This window comes from Acinonyx jubatus, chromosome C1 (genome assembly GCF_027475565.1).
Source record: "Acinonyx jubatus isolate Ajub_Pintada_27869175 chromosome C1, VMU_Ajub_asm_v1.0, whole genome shotgun sequence".
In the NCBI taxonomy this organism is placed as follows: domain Eukaryota; kingdom Metazoa; phylum Chordata; class Mammalia; order Carnivora; family Felidae; genus Acinonyx; species Acinonyx jubatus.
The window spans coordinates 190,116,777-190,133,547 of NC_069381.1; the positions used below are offsets into that span (position 1 = coordinate 190,116,777).

Here is a 16,771-nt window from a genome sequence, read left to right on the forward strand (position 1 = left end):
TGGGGCTCAGACCCATGAACCATGAGATCCTGAACTGAGCTGAAGTCAGAGGCTTAACCGACCGAACTACTCAGGCGCCCCAACGTATCCTACTTTGCATGAACAGAGGATGTATTATCTTGGAAAAATATTGCAAAAATGCTTAAAACATGGTATACATTATCATTGAACACGGGAAGGTGTGAATAAGAACGCATGTTTTAGCAGTCTCTTTCATTCAGTGAGCACGTTATTCAGAACTTTTGTTTTTACTCTGCGTATTAGGAAAGGCTGAATAGAACTGATAATCACACTAATAGAAGTAGTTATGCTAAGTATGCAAGCAATAAACAGACATGTAAGACACCTCGAAGTCATTGAAAATTTTGTCTTTCAACATGTATATTCGTAAGACAGGAATAGGGTAGAGAAGGCTACAGGCTAGTGTATCGGTAAAGGAAACTTTCAGAGGCAATAGTACAGTCACTGGGGGAAGCCAATGGGAGCCTTTGGCTTAGGTCTGGTTAGTAAAGTGCTGTGCTAATAAGCCTTTTCTCTTTCAGTTTTCTGAGTGGTGGCCTGGGCAAGCTCTCTAGACCCCTCAGGGAGAACAATGGAAGTATGAAAATTTTGGGTGTGTTTAGGTGTGGAGAAGGGTTAAGTACTGCTTGCTTTTAGGTACTTTCTAAATATTAAGGTTCCCCTGATTAGGACTCTCTCTTTTAAACAGTGTACCTTAACTACATTCTCAGGGAAGCTGGAGGAAGGGAAAAGTCATCTTGCTTGTTGCTTTGACATTCATGTGATTGCTGTCCCCAAGTTCCTTGGCTGGTGCCTCTTTGAAGCACTGTATGAAAACCATGTTCCCCTGATGTTCCTTCAGGCCTCACTAGCGCCTATTCCACCCTACCTGGCCATCCTGCCCCCACGGAAAATTTGCTTATCTCTTTTCATTCTCAATTCTGACCTTTTTTCTTTCAAATCGTTGATGGAACCTGCTTTCCAGCTAAGTCTTTTAATTTAAATTGCCTTTCTCTCCACCATCAAGGATTCTTTCTAGAAAAAAAGTGTTAACTCTTCTCTCAGAGGACAGCTTTAACATGCTTCAGCTTCCCACCTCTCAAGGCCAAACTAGATCTTTCAGTTGAAGTCCAGTCAGCTCCGGTGAGTGGCTTCCAATGTTTCCAATGCAGTTTTTGAATCGGCCACTCGCTCAGGACTTGAAATTAGTCTGTTATGTTACCAGTTCTATAAAAGGAAATTCCCACGTTTCTGTTTTTCACATGAATTACTACTTTTTTAACGTAATCTTGTTTTCTCATCAAAAATTTATAAGATCCTTCCCGTTATACTTTTGTTGAGAACCTCTCCCCGGCCACCCTACACCAACTATCACCAGAAGTGAGGCTAGTTAAGGGTAGGTGATATAATCTTTTGCCCTCCTCTGGACAGCTTGTGCATTCCCTCAGATTTCAGGATGGTGCTGTGACAAGGAGAGGCAAAAAGGGGACTATACTGGAATTCAATCGCCTGCATCTCCTACTAGCTGTGGGTGTGGTGTTGGGCGGGGATGCCATCCTCCCTGGGGAAGGTGGGGTAGGAAAGGTGCGTGTATCAGGGGGCGGGAGTGACGGGCAGATAACCGCTAAGCTCCTCTGACTCTATACCAAGTCCTGTGCTTTATAGATCTAATTCAGTCCAAGCGGCGACCTCTGTAGAGAATGAACATCTATCTATAGACTGTCTTTATCTCTACTCTAAGTGTTCTGGAGGCACTAGGAACTGAACAGATGATTATTAATGATAGCTACAGAGAGCAAATGAGGATGTTTCCTGATGCACCACCGAGTGGTTTAATATTCAGACTACTGAAGGGGTTTATAACGAAGGTGATAGTATACGTTAGATGCTTAAATAAAAACAAAAAAGGATTTTTAAAAGATAGCGTTTATAACATCTTGCTATCTGTATTCCCATAATTAGTGAGGCAAGAAAAGTCTCAAAATATCAAAAACATATGCTGATGAAATCAAGTTACTATTGTACCTTTTTGTAATTCTAAAGCATAAGACAGTTCATTTCCGAACATACTGCTCAGGCTGAAGAATCAACATTTTTTGTATGGAAAGGTAAACACTCCTCTCTTTCCTATTGTGTATTCAGGTTACTTATTTACAGTCCCATTGGGAAGGAAAAAAACACACTGAAACATGACTGAAAACATGTTTGAAAATTAAACTGAGTAGTTTAGCAAAACTCAAGTTTTTGACATGAAAGTTTTCATTGGGCCAGAAAACTATATCTATTCCTAACATATGAGAGAATGCTAGCTATCACTCAATAAAGTCATATATCTTGGCAATGTCTACATTTAAGTAGACAATTTCCTTGAAATTAAAGGTTATTTAAAATAAAATAAAATATGTCAAAAAGCACAGATTTGAAAAACTAAAAGTAAAGCAAACTCTTTATTCGTGGATTATTCATTGAGCATTTACTACGTGCTGTTCTAGATGCAGAAAACTGAGCAGTGAGCAAAATAGGAAAGTCCATTTCCTCATGGAGCTGACATTATTTCAAAATGGTGGACTGAATCACAATTTGAATTTATATCTTAATCCCTTTGGGTAAATTGTATCAAAAATAGTCAACTTCACTGAAAACATTGTGACAAACTATTAAACAGACTACTGCAAATGCTAAGCAAAGGAGCAGAATGAAATAAAGTTCTAACTTCTTTGTCAATACGGGGTTAAAACAATGCCATATACCTCGTAGGTAAATCTGGAGGTGGGAGGTGGCTTGTCAAAGGTCACACAGCAAATTAGTGGCCAAGTTAGGGATGACATCTAGACTTCTGTATTCCTACTCCAGTGATTTTTCTGTGGATTAGTCTGCCTCTACTTTTTAAATGGATCTTAATGATTTTAGAACCAATTATTTTTTTTTCCTGTTAAAGTAGCCATCAATAAAAGTTTATAAACTATTTTCTTGGTTCTGATATAATGTGATAAAAAGCTGGGTATAAAGCCATATATTCTAAGGGTGCCTGGGTAGTTCAGTCAGTTAAGCCTCTGACTCTAGCTCAGGTAATGATCTTGCGTTTCACGAGTTCGAGCCCTATGTCAGGCTCTGTGCTGACAGCTCAGAGTGTGGAGCCTGCTTTGGATTCTGTGTCTCCCTCTCTCTGGCCCTCCCCCATTTGCTATCTGTCTCTCTCTCTGTCAAAAATAAACATAAAAAAATTAAAAAAATAATAAAACCATATATATATACATATTTTATTAAAAAGTAAACATACAGACATATGTATGGAGAATTTTCCTCTTTATACTTTTGTGTACTTTTCAAATGTTTTGTAATGTGTATCAGTTTTATAGTCAGAAAGTTACAACATGAATTAAACAATGCTGAACTTTACTCCCTCCAATCAACAAAAAACTGAGTTGTCTGAAATGCTTAGAGATAAGATGACAACACAGTATTAACCAGACACCTAACGAGAAGCTTGGTAAGAAATGCGTCGAGGTAGAGATGACAGCCATCTATTGAAGTGACCAAATGGTTTCAAAATACAATGGCAGCCGCACCAGTGAGGGCTGTGTTTATAAGTGCACTGTATTTATAAAGTGGCTTAATGGCATACAGGGTCAGGTCAGCCCTGAGCGTTTCACAAAAGTCTCGTCTGTGTTAGCAGACATTCTGAAACATTTTGACATGTGAATATAGGAGCCACCAGGCCAAGGTGAGATGTTATTTGCCAAGTTACTCTTTGACCGAAGTTTAAAAGCCAAAAAAAAGTAGCATTGCGTTCAAGGTTTTTTTAATTTATTTTTTTGTTTTGTTTTTGTTTTGTTTTTTTTAATCAAGGAAAACCTTCATTGATACAATAAATACATTTAAGAGCTGGCAGTCATGTAGCCGCAGAGCAGAATTCCATCTTGGTAAGTTGCTCCTCGGCTTCTGCCCCTCATAAAACCTGCGAGCTCCCTGGGCTTCAGATTTTCTACCCCTAAAATATCCAGATGTTCTCCACAGTCCTTTCCATCTCTGTTCATTTATGATTCTAGAACACAGGCAGGGATCTTGTCCTCTCTCGTCAGTGTTAGAGGACGTGGAGAAAGTTCCTCACTGCGCTCCTCTCCAGTACCAGAGAGAAGAACAATAAGCAGATGGAAACTAATGGCTCCTAAGCAGAGGTGCCTACGAAGAGGAGTCCAAACTTCCTCTAGCTGTTGCAAGAATCCCACACCTCATCACAGTACTCACCAAGTGGCTGCTTCCCAAGAAAAGCCACAGAAAGGAAATATCATTAAAAAAGTGTATATGCGTTGGGGGGAGCGGTTCCCTCCCTGTAAGCCCGACCTCGCTAGGGCTGTTGTTCTCTATTGTTGAACAGGATGTAACAGGACTGTGAGCACAGCCCGCAAACCTGCTAATTAGGTACACTGACAGTGTTTGTTTTGGAACCATTTACCAACAAAGGAATGTGTCAGGCTGATTAGTGAGAAAGGGTATGTAATGTATGAGTATTTGAGTCCAGATGAGGGAATAATCCAGGTATTCAGTCTGTTTGTGCAAGGACTGACAATAACGAAGGCTGAACAAATAGGACGCCACAAGGAAAGACCGGCTTCTGGGCGGCCCTTCCCTCTCCTTCTACCTTGGAGTGTGTTCTAGTCCCCAACCCCCACCAAAAAATTCCTGCCTAAACATGAACCTCTCTTTCAGAAAATGACAAACTAGAACTGGCTCCCAGAAAAATGTAAGAGCCTTTGTAAGGCTGCTGGCGAATCTGGGGTTTGGTGATTTTCTAGGCACCGAAGTAAGCGACAACTTTCAGGAAAGCCGTCTCCACGTTTATCCTCCAGGGACAAATCAAAGGGAACCCGGGCACAGAAAACACAGCCCCTGATGGACTGCTCAAGTTGTGCCGAGGAAAACCGCACATCTCAGCATCTTCTATGGAAGACGTAATTCTATCCTTTATAATACAGCAGTTGCTTTCTCTCTTTTAAACAAACCTTTATGAGGTTTGACTACAATTAGCTATTGGAAACTTAGTGTGTTCATGAAGCTTCAGGAAGGGCAGAAAAGTGCCACGGCAAAGACCAAAGTCCACTCCCCAACAAGTTGAGGTCCTCAGGGGCAGGGTGGTGTGGATTGCCATGCAATGTAAGATGACAAAGACCAATTCACAAGGTCAAGAGTGTTGGGAGGAGTCTGCATGTTCTTCAGTACAAGCTGGACCTTTCTGAAATTTGGCCAGATGGATGAGAGCAATGGGGCTTGGACTGAGTTCTTTGGGAGGCTGCCTTTTTCTTTTTCTTTGTTTAAAGCTTATTTATTTTGAGAGAGAGAGAGAGAGAGAGAAAGAGAATGAACACACACACAAGTGGGGGAGGGGCAGAGAAAGAGGGAGAGAGAGAGAATCCCAAGCAGGCTCTGTGCTATCAGTTTGTAGCCCATCCTGGGGCTCGAACTCACAAACCAAGAGATCATGACCTGAGCTGAAACCAAGAGTTGGATGCTTAACCAACTGGGCCACCCCGGTGCCCAGGCCTTCTTTTTCTATAAGTTAACCTAAAGAAACAAATTTTTAAAATGAAAAAGAGGAGAGGCCATGTTAGAAACTCACTTGCTATGGACTCTTCTATGAGGCCAGTGTTCATTCTCAATAGACAGATGTAGGAAACGTTCCTGAAATGTGTGCAAATTGAACATGGTGTCAAAATATGTTGACTTAACCGGTAAGAGTTTGGTGTTGATAAGTTCAGGGTCCTCAGTGTAATCGTCGTTCTTGGAGGAGAGGAGGGAGTGATCAGCTAAAGAAAAGCTGGCAAGTTATGCTCAATCTGCTTCTCCAAACCGCAGTGCTTCAAAAAACATGGACTGCTTTTAGAAGAGTCACCACTGAGCCACTGGAGCCCCCAAGCCCCCTCCAGGAAGAACACCTCGAATGCCTTCCTTGGAGAAATGAATGTTGGGCAGGCCGATGCTCACACCACAGAAATACCTCAAATAGTAGGTCGGTTGCTTCAACCTTACAGACAAAGCTTACGTAAAAGTAGTGTTATTCAGACTTTTACTATGCTCCTCTATCTATCCAAGTATTCCATCACCCCCAGTTTTATTCAGACATAACTGACATATAACATTGTATTAGTTTCAGGCATACAACATGATGATTTGATATGTATATAGGTTGTGAAATGATTACCACAATGTTTAGTTAACCTCCATCAACTGGTATAGGTACAAATTTTTTTCTTGTGATGAGAACTTTTAGGATCTACTCCTCTCTTGGTAACTTTCAAATATATGATATGGTATTGTTATCTTTAGTCCCCATGTGGTATATTACATCCCCAGAACTTATTAATCTTATAACTGGAAATTTTTACCTTTTGACCACCTTCACCCCTGCCTCTGGCAACCACCACTCTGTTCTCTGTAAGTTTGGTTTTTTCAGGTTTAACATGTAAGTGAGATCATAAAGAATCTATTCTCTATTTCACATAGAGCAAATATTTTAAACTTTCTTAATCAGTTTACTTAAAAAGCTTTGTCAGTGTTCTTAATGAGTGCACATGATATGTTGGGGAGAGCTGAACCAAACAATAAGTATTTATGGAATGCCTACTATATGGAATACACCAAATTCAGTGTTAAGTAGAATCTTCTGATAGTATACCCACATCTAGATACAGCCCCAAATGGTATAGGGTCATAAAGTCTAGAAGTGCAATGTTTTCCATATTGGAAAACTTGTGGGGATGATTTGTATGTCACATGAAAAAATTAACAAAGGCAAATGGATCAGACAGAAAGGATGGAACTGATTTATGATAGCTGGTATATCTTGTAAGTCCCATGTTAAAATGCATGCTGAGTGTTCTTAAGATGAAGTATTTATGTACTTGTGACCTGGAAGCATTTCAAGATTCAGGAATGGCATCTTCACACACAAATGTGTGAGGCAGGATGGTCTCTTTAGCAGCATTATGTCTTTAATAACAAGGGAAGATTAGTGGTATGTAGAGATGTCAGAAAGAAAGCGGCATAGGAGGCAATTTGAGGATTGTTTTTTTCTTTTAAAAAATCGAAGTCCAGGGTCATTTTGTGGATATATGCAACTTCTTTGCTTTCATAGTCACTGTTTTCCCTTCAAGTCTTAGAGAGGTATCAGTCTAACCTTCTGATTTGTAATTCTGAAGTTAGAGTTTTATTTCTTATTCTCAATCAAGGAGGGTACGTTTTTTGTCATTTCTCTGTCTTTAGGATGTGGAATTTTATTGCTGTTTTAACAGAATGTTTCTCTCTCCTAAAGCTGTGCTTTCCGTTTAGTCCTCTAGGAGGGTAAATACTGGATTAAGCTTAAGTTCTGTGATTCTGGATCTCCCTATTGTATTTAAAATCTTGAAGTCTGGGTCTGAGTGTTTTCCTATTTAAACTAGAGAGAGGTATGTATTTAATTTGTGTTGGAGAAGAAAGACTACCTCAGTGTGAAACTGTCCGCATTATCGGCTGAACGGAGTGGAAGCGGGGAGGACAGTGCAGCAAGCGGGGGTCTGCCCACTCAGCTTGAGTCAGGCAGATCTCCAGCTCCCGCAGGCGCCCCTGGGCCTCCCGACCTGCGGAGTGCTGTGCACGGGGCGGAAGGAAGCTCTTTCCCCACACCCCCTCACCACAGCCCCCGACCATTTTGCAAAAGAAAGTCGTGTCTTTCCCCCGCCCTAATCTAGCTGGCTCACTGCTCCAAGTGTAAAAACTTTCAGGGTGGCAAATATGGGGAGAATTCAGAATAACCGTTTGGGGGGACACTTCTTTAATGACGGAGGGACGTAATTTCTTCACATTTCTGTTCGAGGGTACGCTGCAAAAATGGTTTGAAGACTACAGGTACAGAAGAAACAGTGATGTATAATGAAAAAAGCATGGATTTGATATATTTGGGTTCAAGTTTTGGCCTTATCTCTTGGGCCAAGTTAATTGGCTCCTCTGAACCTAGGTTTCCTCATTATTAAAATGGAGGTAACAATATTCCCTCAGAGGACTGGCATAAGAATTAAATGACGAGATATGTAAATTGCTGGCACCAGCACTAGTAAATATTAGTGCAATTTCCTACAACCCCAGCACATTGTCTGTCTGTCAGAGACGGTGTTCTAAACATTAATGCTAGGGCTATATTTTTAAATTACATATTCATGAAGCCTTCTCCTGCATAACAATTAATTTAATAAGGAAAAGAAACTATGAAGAGTTGACCCATGTTTGACATATGGTCGTAATCAAATGAGCATGTTAAAACCAAGTATGTTCTAATACGGACGTGAATAAATCAGTGCTTCAGATAAAGTTCAACACAGAGCTAACATTTTTAGAAATTGTGGAACTGCTTTTTCACCTACAATGTACATGACCGCTTTGGACGATGTCCCTTCTTGGAGCTCTAGGTCCACCCCCTAGACCAGGGCTCCGCCCACACGTCAACCCAACTGCCTGATGGCTCAGTGTCTCTTGCCAGGGACTGTGGACTATTTGTGAGCAAGGAACATGCCATGTTCACAGTGTGGCCCCGGAGCCTAGCCCAATGCACGAACACAGTATGCTCAGTAAGTCATTTATTGAAAAAATGAATAGTTGTAATGCTTGTAGAATGTTTTTTACTGAGTTGTAATTATGCTGTTCAGATGATATTTGGATCTGAAGGGATATTAAGCATATTTCTGAGGTCACAGATGTGTTGACTTTAGCAAGATGGTCAAGGCTATGTGGTGACAAATTCACTAAATACTTCATTTCTAAGATTTTTACTTATAGATTTTACTTTTTATTTTAGAGAGAGAGAGTAGGGGAGAGGAGCAGAGGGAGAGAGAGGGAGAGAGAGAGAGAGAGAGAGAGAGAGAGAGAGAGAGAGAAAATCATAAGCAGGCTCCGTGCTAAGCATGGGGTCATGACCTGAGCTGAACTCAAGAGTCGGATGCACAACCGACTGAGCCCCCAGGCCCCCTTACTTACAGATTTTTAAAAATGTTTTATTGTGGAAAATTTCAAACATATTCAGAGGTACACAGAACAGTGTAATAAACCCCTGTGTACCTATCATCTAGTTTTAACAATTATCAATTTCTTTCATTTATATCTATTCCCTCTCTCCCACCATCAGCTTATTTTGAAGCAAATCCCAGATATTACAGAACTTTATCCATGAAGATTTCAGTTAAATTTTAAAATCTACCCCACTATTCAAATTTATTTTTATTTATCACATTTATTCAGCACATTTTTATGGACAGGTTTTAAATCTGCAACTCAATTTCAGATCAAAGTTTTCCCTTAATAAATATCTCATTGATGTTTATTTTTGTCTTTTACCCCAGACTTGCATAAACCATTCCCAGTGTTTCACTGGAAACTGGACACCACTAGAGAGAGCTCAGCGGGGTCCTGGGAAGTATTATCAACCTGAAATTCCAGGTAGGCTGGTAAGGGCTCCTTTGCTCTCAGACATTTGTGCAGCTTAGAGAACTGCATCTGACCAAGAGAGAAACGGAAGATTCTAAACAGCTACATATTCCTTCCTGCTGGGTGAAGGGCCCTCTGAGTCCGCAGACGTGTTAATGTGGTCATTCGGACTGTAAGAATCTGGCACGTCTGACTATGGCCACAGCCATCTTAGAGGAGTGATTCTTTCTTCTGGCTGCCATGCAGAATCACATGGGGAGACTCTGAAGATAAAGATGCTCAGAGTTAAAACAACCCAACAAGTCTCACAGGAAATTCTGATGTGTAGTCAGAGGGAAGCATCTCTCTTCTCATCCCTCCTCAAGGGATGAGTCCTGGGACCGAGGGCTTTAAAAGCAGGTGTGCAATCTAAGTGCCCTCATGTTGGTTTCTAGTATTTTCCAATAAAAGGAACCCGGGCTCCTTGGAGAAACGGCTACTTGTAGGATTAGGGCAAGAAATATATATGATGAGTCTGGAATGTCTGGTAGCACCAGAAAGTACAGAAATGCTCGGAAACAAACACCCCACAATGGTAGGAGGGTGTCAAGGTGATGCAGGCACCAGCTGAAAGAGCCGATGGCCAAAGTTGGAACAGTCTGGGCAACAAAGTAAAGTAATACTGGGTTATAACCAAAAATAAAAAATAAATATGCACATGCCCACACTGACATGAATAGATAATTTAAAAAAATAAATGGGAAGAAGAGACAAATCACTCATGCAGGATTCCAAGTGATTTTGTATAGACTCCACTCCCAAGGGAAGTGGAGCATAATCTTCACTCCTTAACTGTAGGCTGCACATAGTGACTTCCTTTATTTATTTATGTTTTAAAGCCTTGTTTATTTTTGAGAGAGAGAGCGTGAGCAGGGGGAGGGAGTTGGGGGGGGGGTACAGAGGATCCGAGGTGGGCTCTGTGCTGACAGCTGGGAGCCCTAGAGCCCGACGCAGGGCCCGAACTCACAAACCATATCATGACCTGATCTGAAGTCGGATGCTCCACTGACTGAGCCACCCAGGTGCCCCCATAGTGACTTCCTTTAAAAGAGGGTAACAATGGAGAAGGATCAGAGGAGAAGAGTATCAACAGTGGAGAAACCTGACACAAACATTGCAGTGATAAGTCATGTTGATAGCATGTCCCTGTGATATGATATGATGGAAACGGCACTTTATCTCTGCACTCCTCCTCCCCAAACCCATAAAACCCAGTCTAATCAAAAGAAAAATATCAGGTCTATCCCCACAGAGGGATTCTACAAAATACTAGTACTTCTCAAAACTGTCAATATCCTAAAAACAGTCTGAGAAGTTGTCACAGCCAAGAGGAGCTTAGGGAGATGTTCTGAAACAGAAATAATAATGGGGTAAAAACTAAGGAAATCTTGGGGGACCTGGGTGGCTGAGTCATTTAAATGTCCTACTGTTGATTTTGGCTCAGGTCATGGTCTCATGCATGGTTCGTGCGTTCGAGCCCCGTGTTGTGTTGATCTCTGTGCTGACAGAATGGAGCCTGCTTGGGATTCTCCCTCTCTTCTCTCTCTGCCCTGCCCCTGCTTGCATGCACACACTCTCTCTCAAAATAAATAAATAAACAGTGAAAAAGTTTAAGGAAATCTGAAAAAGCTATGGGCTTCAGCTAATAATAATGTATCAGTATTGGTTCATTAATAGTAACAAATACATCAATGTAAGATGTTAATAAGAGAAAAACTGGGTGTGGGGTCTATGGTAATTCTCTGTACTATCTTTGTGATTTTTCTGTAAGTCTAAAATTGTTCTAATAAAGTTTATTCACATTGATCAGCTTTGGTATTTGAGTCAACTGTTCAGCTGGATGAATTGTCTTTTTTAAAAATAGACTTTAGGGGCGCCTGGGTGGCTCAGTCGGTTAAGCGTCCGACTTCGGCTCAGGTCGTGATCTCGCAGTCCGTGGGTTCGAGCCCCGCGTCGGGCTCTGTGCTGACTGCTCAGAGCCTGGAGCCTGTTTCGGATTCTGTGTCTCCCTCTCTCTCTGACCCTCCCCCATTCATGCTCTGTCTCTCTCTGTCTCAGAGATAAATAAACGTTAAAAAAAATTTTTTTTAAATAAAAATAGACTTTATTTTTTAGGACAGTTTTTTTTCACTTTTATTTATTTATTTATTTATTTATTTATTTAGCTTTTATTTTTTTAAGTAATCTCTACCTCCAATGTGGGGCTTGAACCCACAACCCTGAGATCCAGAGTCGCATGCTCTACCAACTGAGCCAGCCAGGCACCCCTAGAACAGTTCAGATTGACAGAAAAATTGTGCTGTTAGTACAGTTTCCATAATACTACCTTAACCCCCAGTTTTCTCTATTAATATCTTACATTAGTGTGGCACACTGGTTACAGTGAATGTACCAATATTCACACATTATTACCAACTAAAGTCCACAATCTAAATTAAGGCTCACTCTGTGTTCTACGGTTCTATGGGTTTTGACAAATGTAAAACGTCATATGTGTACCATTACAGAACCGTACAGCATAATTTTACTGCCCTAAAAAAACCTGTGCTTCACCTATTCATCTTGCCTTATGCATTCCCAAACCCCTGGTAATCACTGATTTGATTTGATTTGATTTTGTACTGTCTCTACAGTTATGCTTCTTCCAGAATGTCATACAGTTGGAATCATCCAGTATACAGCCTTTTCAGACTGGCTTCTTTCACCTAGTAATATGCATTTAAGGTTCCTCCATGTCCTTTTGTGTCTAGATACCTCATTTCCTTTATTACTGGAGAATACTCCATTGCATGGGTATACCACAGTTTATTTAACCATCCACATACTGAAGGATATCCTGGTTATTCTCAGGTTTTGGTGATTACAAGTAGACCCGCTATAAACATCCCTGTGCAGGATTTTGTGTGGACATCAATGATCAACTCGTGTTATTTAGAAACATATTGTTTAATCTCCAAATACGTTGGGATTTTACAGGTACCATAAAAGTAACATTGTTACTGATTCCTAGTTTAATTTCATTATGGTCTGGGAGCGTACTGTGCATGATTTCTATTCTTGTAAATTTTTTCAGATGTGTTTTGTGGCCCAGAATGTGGTCTCTCTTGTTAAATGTTCCATGTAAGCTTCAGAAGAATGCATATTCTGTTGTTGTTGGATGAACAACATGAATTGGCAGAGATGTCAATTAGATCCAGTTGACTGATAGTGCTTTTCAGTTTAACGATATGCTTAAACTGATTTTCTGCCTGCTGGATCTGTTACTGACAGAGGGGTGTTGAAGTCTCTAAGTATAATAGTGGATATATAATTGTGGGTTTGTCTGTTTCTCCTTGTAGTTCTATTAGGGGTTTTTTGCTGCATGTCTTTTGACTCTCTTCATACACATTAAGGATTGTTGTGTCTTCTTGGAAGACTGATCCCTTTATCATTATGTAATGCCCCTCTTTATCCCTGTGTGAAGGACTGGTATTATTTTTTAAAATATTCAACAAAATTCATCATGAAGGCATCTGGCTTCTTTATGAGCAGATTTAAAAACTACTAATTCAGTTTCTTTACTTGTTATAGGGCTATTCATATTTCTACTTCTTCTTGAGTCTATTTTGGTAATTTGTCTTTCTAGAAATTTGTCCATTTCATCTAAGTTGTCTAACTTGTTGGAATAAAGTCACTTGTGGTATTTCTTTATAGTTCTTTTAACTGCCTTTTCCTTTTTCACTCCTGATTTTGAGTATTTGTTTCTTTTCTCTTAATTTCTTGGTAAGTCTTGCTAAAGGATTGTCAATTTTGTTGATTCTTTCAAAAAACCAACTTTTGATTTCATTAATGTATTTTTTTTCTATCTTCCATTTCATTGATGTCTGCTCTAATCTTTACTCTTTCCTTCCTCTGCTTGCTTTCCATTTAGTTTGCTCTGTTATCTAGTGTCTTAAGGTGGAATTTTAGGTAATGGATTTGAGACCTTTCCTTTTTTTCTGACATGTTTTCCATGATATATTTATAGCTATAGGTTTCACCCTAAGTACTATGTTAGCTGCATTCCATACATTTTGACATTTTATATTTCATGTTCATTCATTAGATAGATAGATAGATAGATAGATAGATACATGCAGCTTCACACCTAGCATGGAGTCCAATGTGGGGCTTGAACTCACTACCCTGAGATCAAGATCTGAGCTGAGATCAAGAGTCGGATGCTTAACTGACTGGGCCACCCAGGAGCCCCTTTTCCAAAATATTTTAAAATTTCTCTTGTGATTTATTTCTTCTTTGACCCATAAGTTTTTAGCGTGTACTGTTTTTTTATCCAAATATTTGAGGTTTCTCATATTTTTTTGCTACTGGGGATCTTAATTCAATGTGTCAGAGAACATACTTGGTATGGTTTCAGTTTTTAAAAATTTATTAAAACTTGTTTTGTGACCCAGCATATGGTTTATAGAGTTGGAAGCATTTTTTAATTTGTTTTATTTTCTATTAAATACTTTTGATTGTGATCTAATTCACATACCATAAAACTCATTCTTTTAAAGTATACAATTCACTGATTTTTAACGTATTCACAAGACCACGTTACTGTCACCACAATCGAATTCCAGAACATTTTCGTCATCCCTAAAAGAAATCTGCACCCATTAGGAGTTACTCTCTTCCTTTTCCCCCATGCCCTAGGCAACGACTAATGTACTTTCTGTTTCTCTGGATTGGCCTATTTGGGACATTTCATATACACAGAACAGAAAATATACAGCTTTTCGTATCTGGCATCTTTCACTTGGCATAATGTTTTTAAGGTTCAGCCACACTACAGCATGTTAGTACTTCATTCCTTTTTATGCTGAATAATATTCCATCGTATGGATATACCACATTTTGTTTATCCATTCATCAGCTGGACATTTATGTTGTTTCCACTTTCTGGCTATTATGAATACTACTACGAATGTTTGTGTACAAGTTTTTGTGTTACATTTTTAAGAAGTATATAATCTCTAGGCCATGAGCTAAGTACCTGTACTCAGGAAACGAGGCTGGAGCATGTATATGTGTGCGTATGTGTTTATCTTTCTATGTGTGGGGCCAACTCAAGTTCCTGTATATTTACAAAGAGTCTTTGGGTTTAAGAAGAGGCCAGAAGGGCTGAGTCAACTCTTAATATCTTAGCTCCAGCCTACATGCTTCAACTCCCCCTGGCTACAATGCCTCCCTTCTGTTCGGAACCACAGTGTAAGTGAGCCCTGCTGGGTGGGAAATGAGGCATGATTTCATGGCCAAAGAAGCCAGTGCACAGATACAGAAACAGTATATATTTCTATGATGCTTTTGGGATGAAAGGAAAAGTGATACGTATCGTTTTGTGATTCAAGAAAAGCAATAGTAAAAACCCTGGTCTCAAGTTAGTGGGGGGAAAAAATCATCCATCAACCAACGAATGTGATGATGCCCAAATATTACTTTGGTTAGAAAAATAATCCCACATAAACTCCCACTTTTCCCTCCTTTGGATCCTAAAACTTTCATCGCCACACTGCAGCGCATCTGTGGAGAAAAGCATGTGGCGAGCCAGACAGCTGTTCCCCAGTGTCTTGTAGTGTTATTCCTGGCAGTTGGGCCGGTTTGGGCCTTGCTCTGAGACTGCAATTTCCCATTGCCTATCACTTGGCCCTGAAATGTTGTGACGATTCATCCTCCCTAATCTTCATTCTAAAAATGAATCTGAACCCTCTTTGTTACCTAAGAAGGGAGAAATAGGTGATGTTTCTTTGCAACTCTGTTATCTCATTCTGGATAAAGACAGTGAAGTGAGTTGGGAATAAATATAGGAAACCAAAAGGTCAAAAAATATTCTCCAAGAATAAGAGGAATCTGATACAAGGTAAGAGACAGATACACGGTACTTGACTAAAAGTTGGCCTGATCAGGCCAAACAGAACGACATGTGACATATTCAGGTATACTTTTGTTAAGACAAGAGATTCTGTACCTGCTTGTTGAAATATCCTCAAAAGGGTAGAGGATCTCTCCATTGTTACAGATTTCACAGATGAACCCCTTCTGGCTACAAAGACTGCAGCTGTACACGTGCGAGGCGGCAAATTTAATGACCTTGCCCAAGAATGGAGCCAGCTTCCCCTCTATCACCTGCAGAAAGAGAAATGGGACAGGGAAGCAAATTCATTGAGAACAGAAGTCTTGCAGACGCAGGAGGACTGGAATTCCTTTCCTTTACACAACAGGAAAACCTCTAATTATAATTTCTCAGCAACGCTGAGAAAGAAAAGACGTAGTATTTTCACTCCAAAAGAGCTCTCTGGTTTAAACCACTGGAGGTTGGAAAATGAAGATGTTGAAACTTCTTTTGTATTCCTCTTTCTTTGTAGTGTGATACAGGGAGTTGAGGACCAACAAATGGGGAACTCTACTTTCGTAGACCAGCATACCGTTATGGTGTGGCCTAAGTATGGTGTGTTTCCCAAAATAGGACACATACAAGGTAAATATTAATGTCGAATGTTGTGCTGTAAATTCAGTAATCCCTTTCCTCTGATGAGTTAATAGGATAGCTTTTTCACCGTCTCCCCAACATGTAACAAATGTGGAAAAATAGGTTTCTTTTGCTGCTGCTAAGTATGTTAATATAAAGAGGTTGCAACTTGACCGTCTGAGGGCCACATTCAGCCTGAGGATTTTTTTTTTTAATCTCTCAGTGTTTTAAAAAGTGAGCCAATTTAATAATTGGGAGATTTCACATAAATACCCATATTTTTGGCTTCTTTTGAAAAATCATTAGATATAGCAAAACTAGGCCTGAATTCCAACATGATGATGATTCTGCCTGTGAGTAGGGGCCATCTGCTCCTACTGAGGCACGTGCTCTGCAGTGGACAGTTGTCCCCGCCAGGCCCTACTGTCTTGTATCTGCCTACCTCCCACTGTTACCTCACCGGTTAGCCTGCAAACATCCATGAGTCTGGAGCCAATGTTAGTCAGATCTCGTTGAACTAATACTGCATGAGCTTCAAAGACTTCAGCAGTTCAATACTAACAAGAAAAACATCTGCCTTTACTTCTCTCTCATTAATGCACCTGCATATACATGCTGATTTTGATATAAGAAAAGAATGAACATTAAAGTTAGTTTGGAAGTAGCTGGAAATAACTGGTAGTAGCTGGATCCTTTCAAATAAATACAGAGTTAAAATGACAATTTTACATAAAAATAACATCTGAGGGAAATGTAGTAAGTCATACCTAAAGAGAAATTACAATGTCAAGG

General features: G+C 40.0%; 1 protein-coding gene and 1 non-coding gene across 8 annotated transcripts in view; both read right to left on the reverse strand.

Moving 5' to 3' along the window:
• PLEKHM3 (pleckstrin homology domain containing M3) overlaps positions 1-16,771 on the reverse strand; it is a 195,682-nt gene that overhangs the window by 17,103 nt on the left and 161,808 nt on the right. For 5 of the 7 annotated variants that reach the window (XR_008295538.1, XM_027052332.2, XM_027052338.2 and 2 more), the window contains one exon: positions 15,479-15,636. The exons of 1 other annotated variant lie outside the window; for it this stretch is intronic. Coding sequence is in view for 5 of the 6 variants with exons in the window: in XM_027052332.2 (XP_026908133.1) it covers positions 15,479-15,636 (158 nt within the window). In the remaining variant the exon portion in view is untranslated. Of the gene's footprint in view, positions 1-7,468; positions 9,714-15,478; positions 15,637-16,771 lie in introns of those variants that run through there. One more of the 7 variants, XM_027052367.2, reaches the window with a different exon arrangement.
• On the reverse strand, positions 11,678-11,752 carry TRNAQ-CUG (transfer RNA glutamine (anticodon CUG)). The gene has a single exon. It is a non-coding gene; the product is annotated as a tRNA-Gln (tRNA).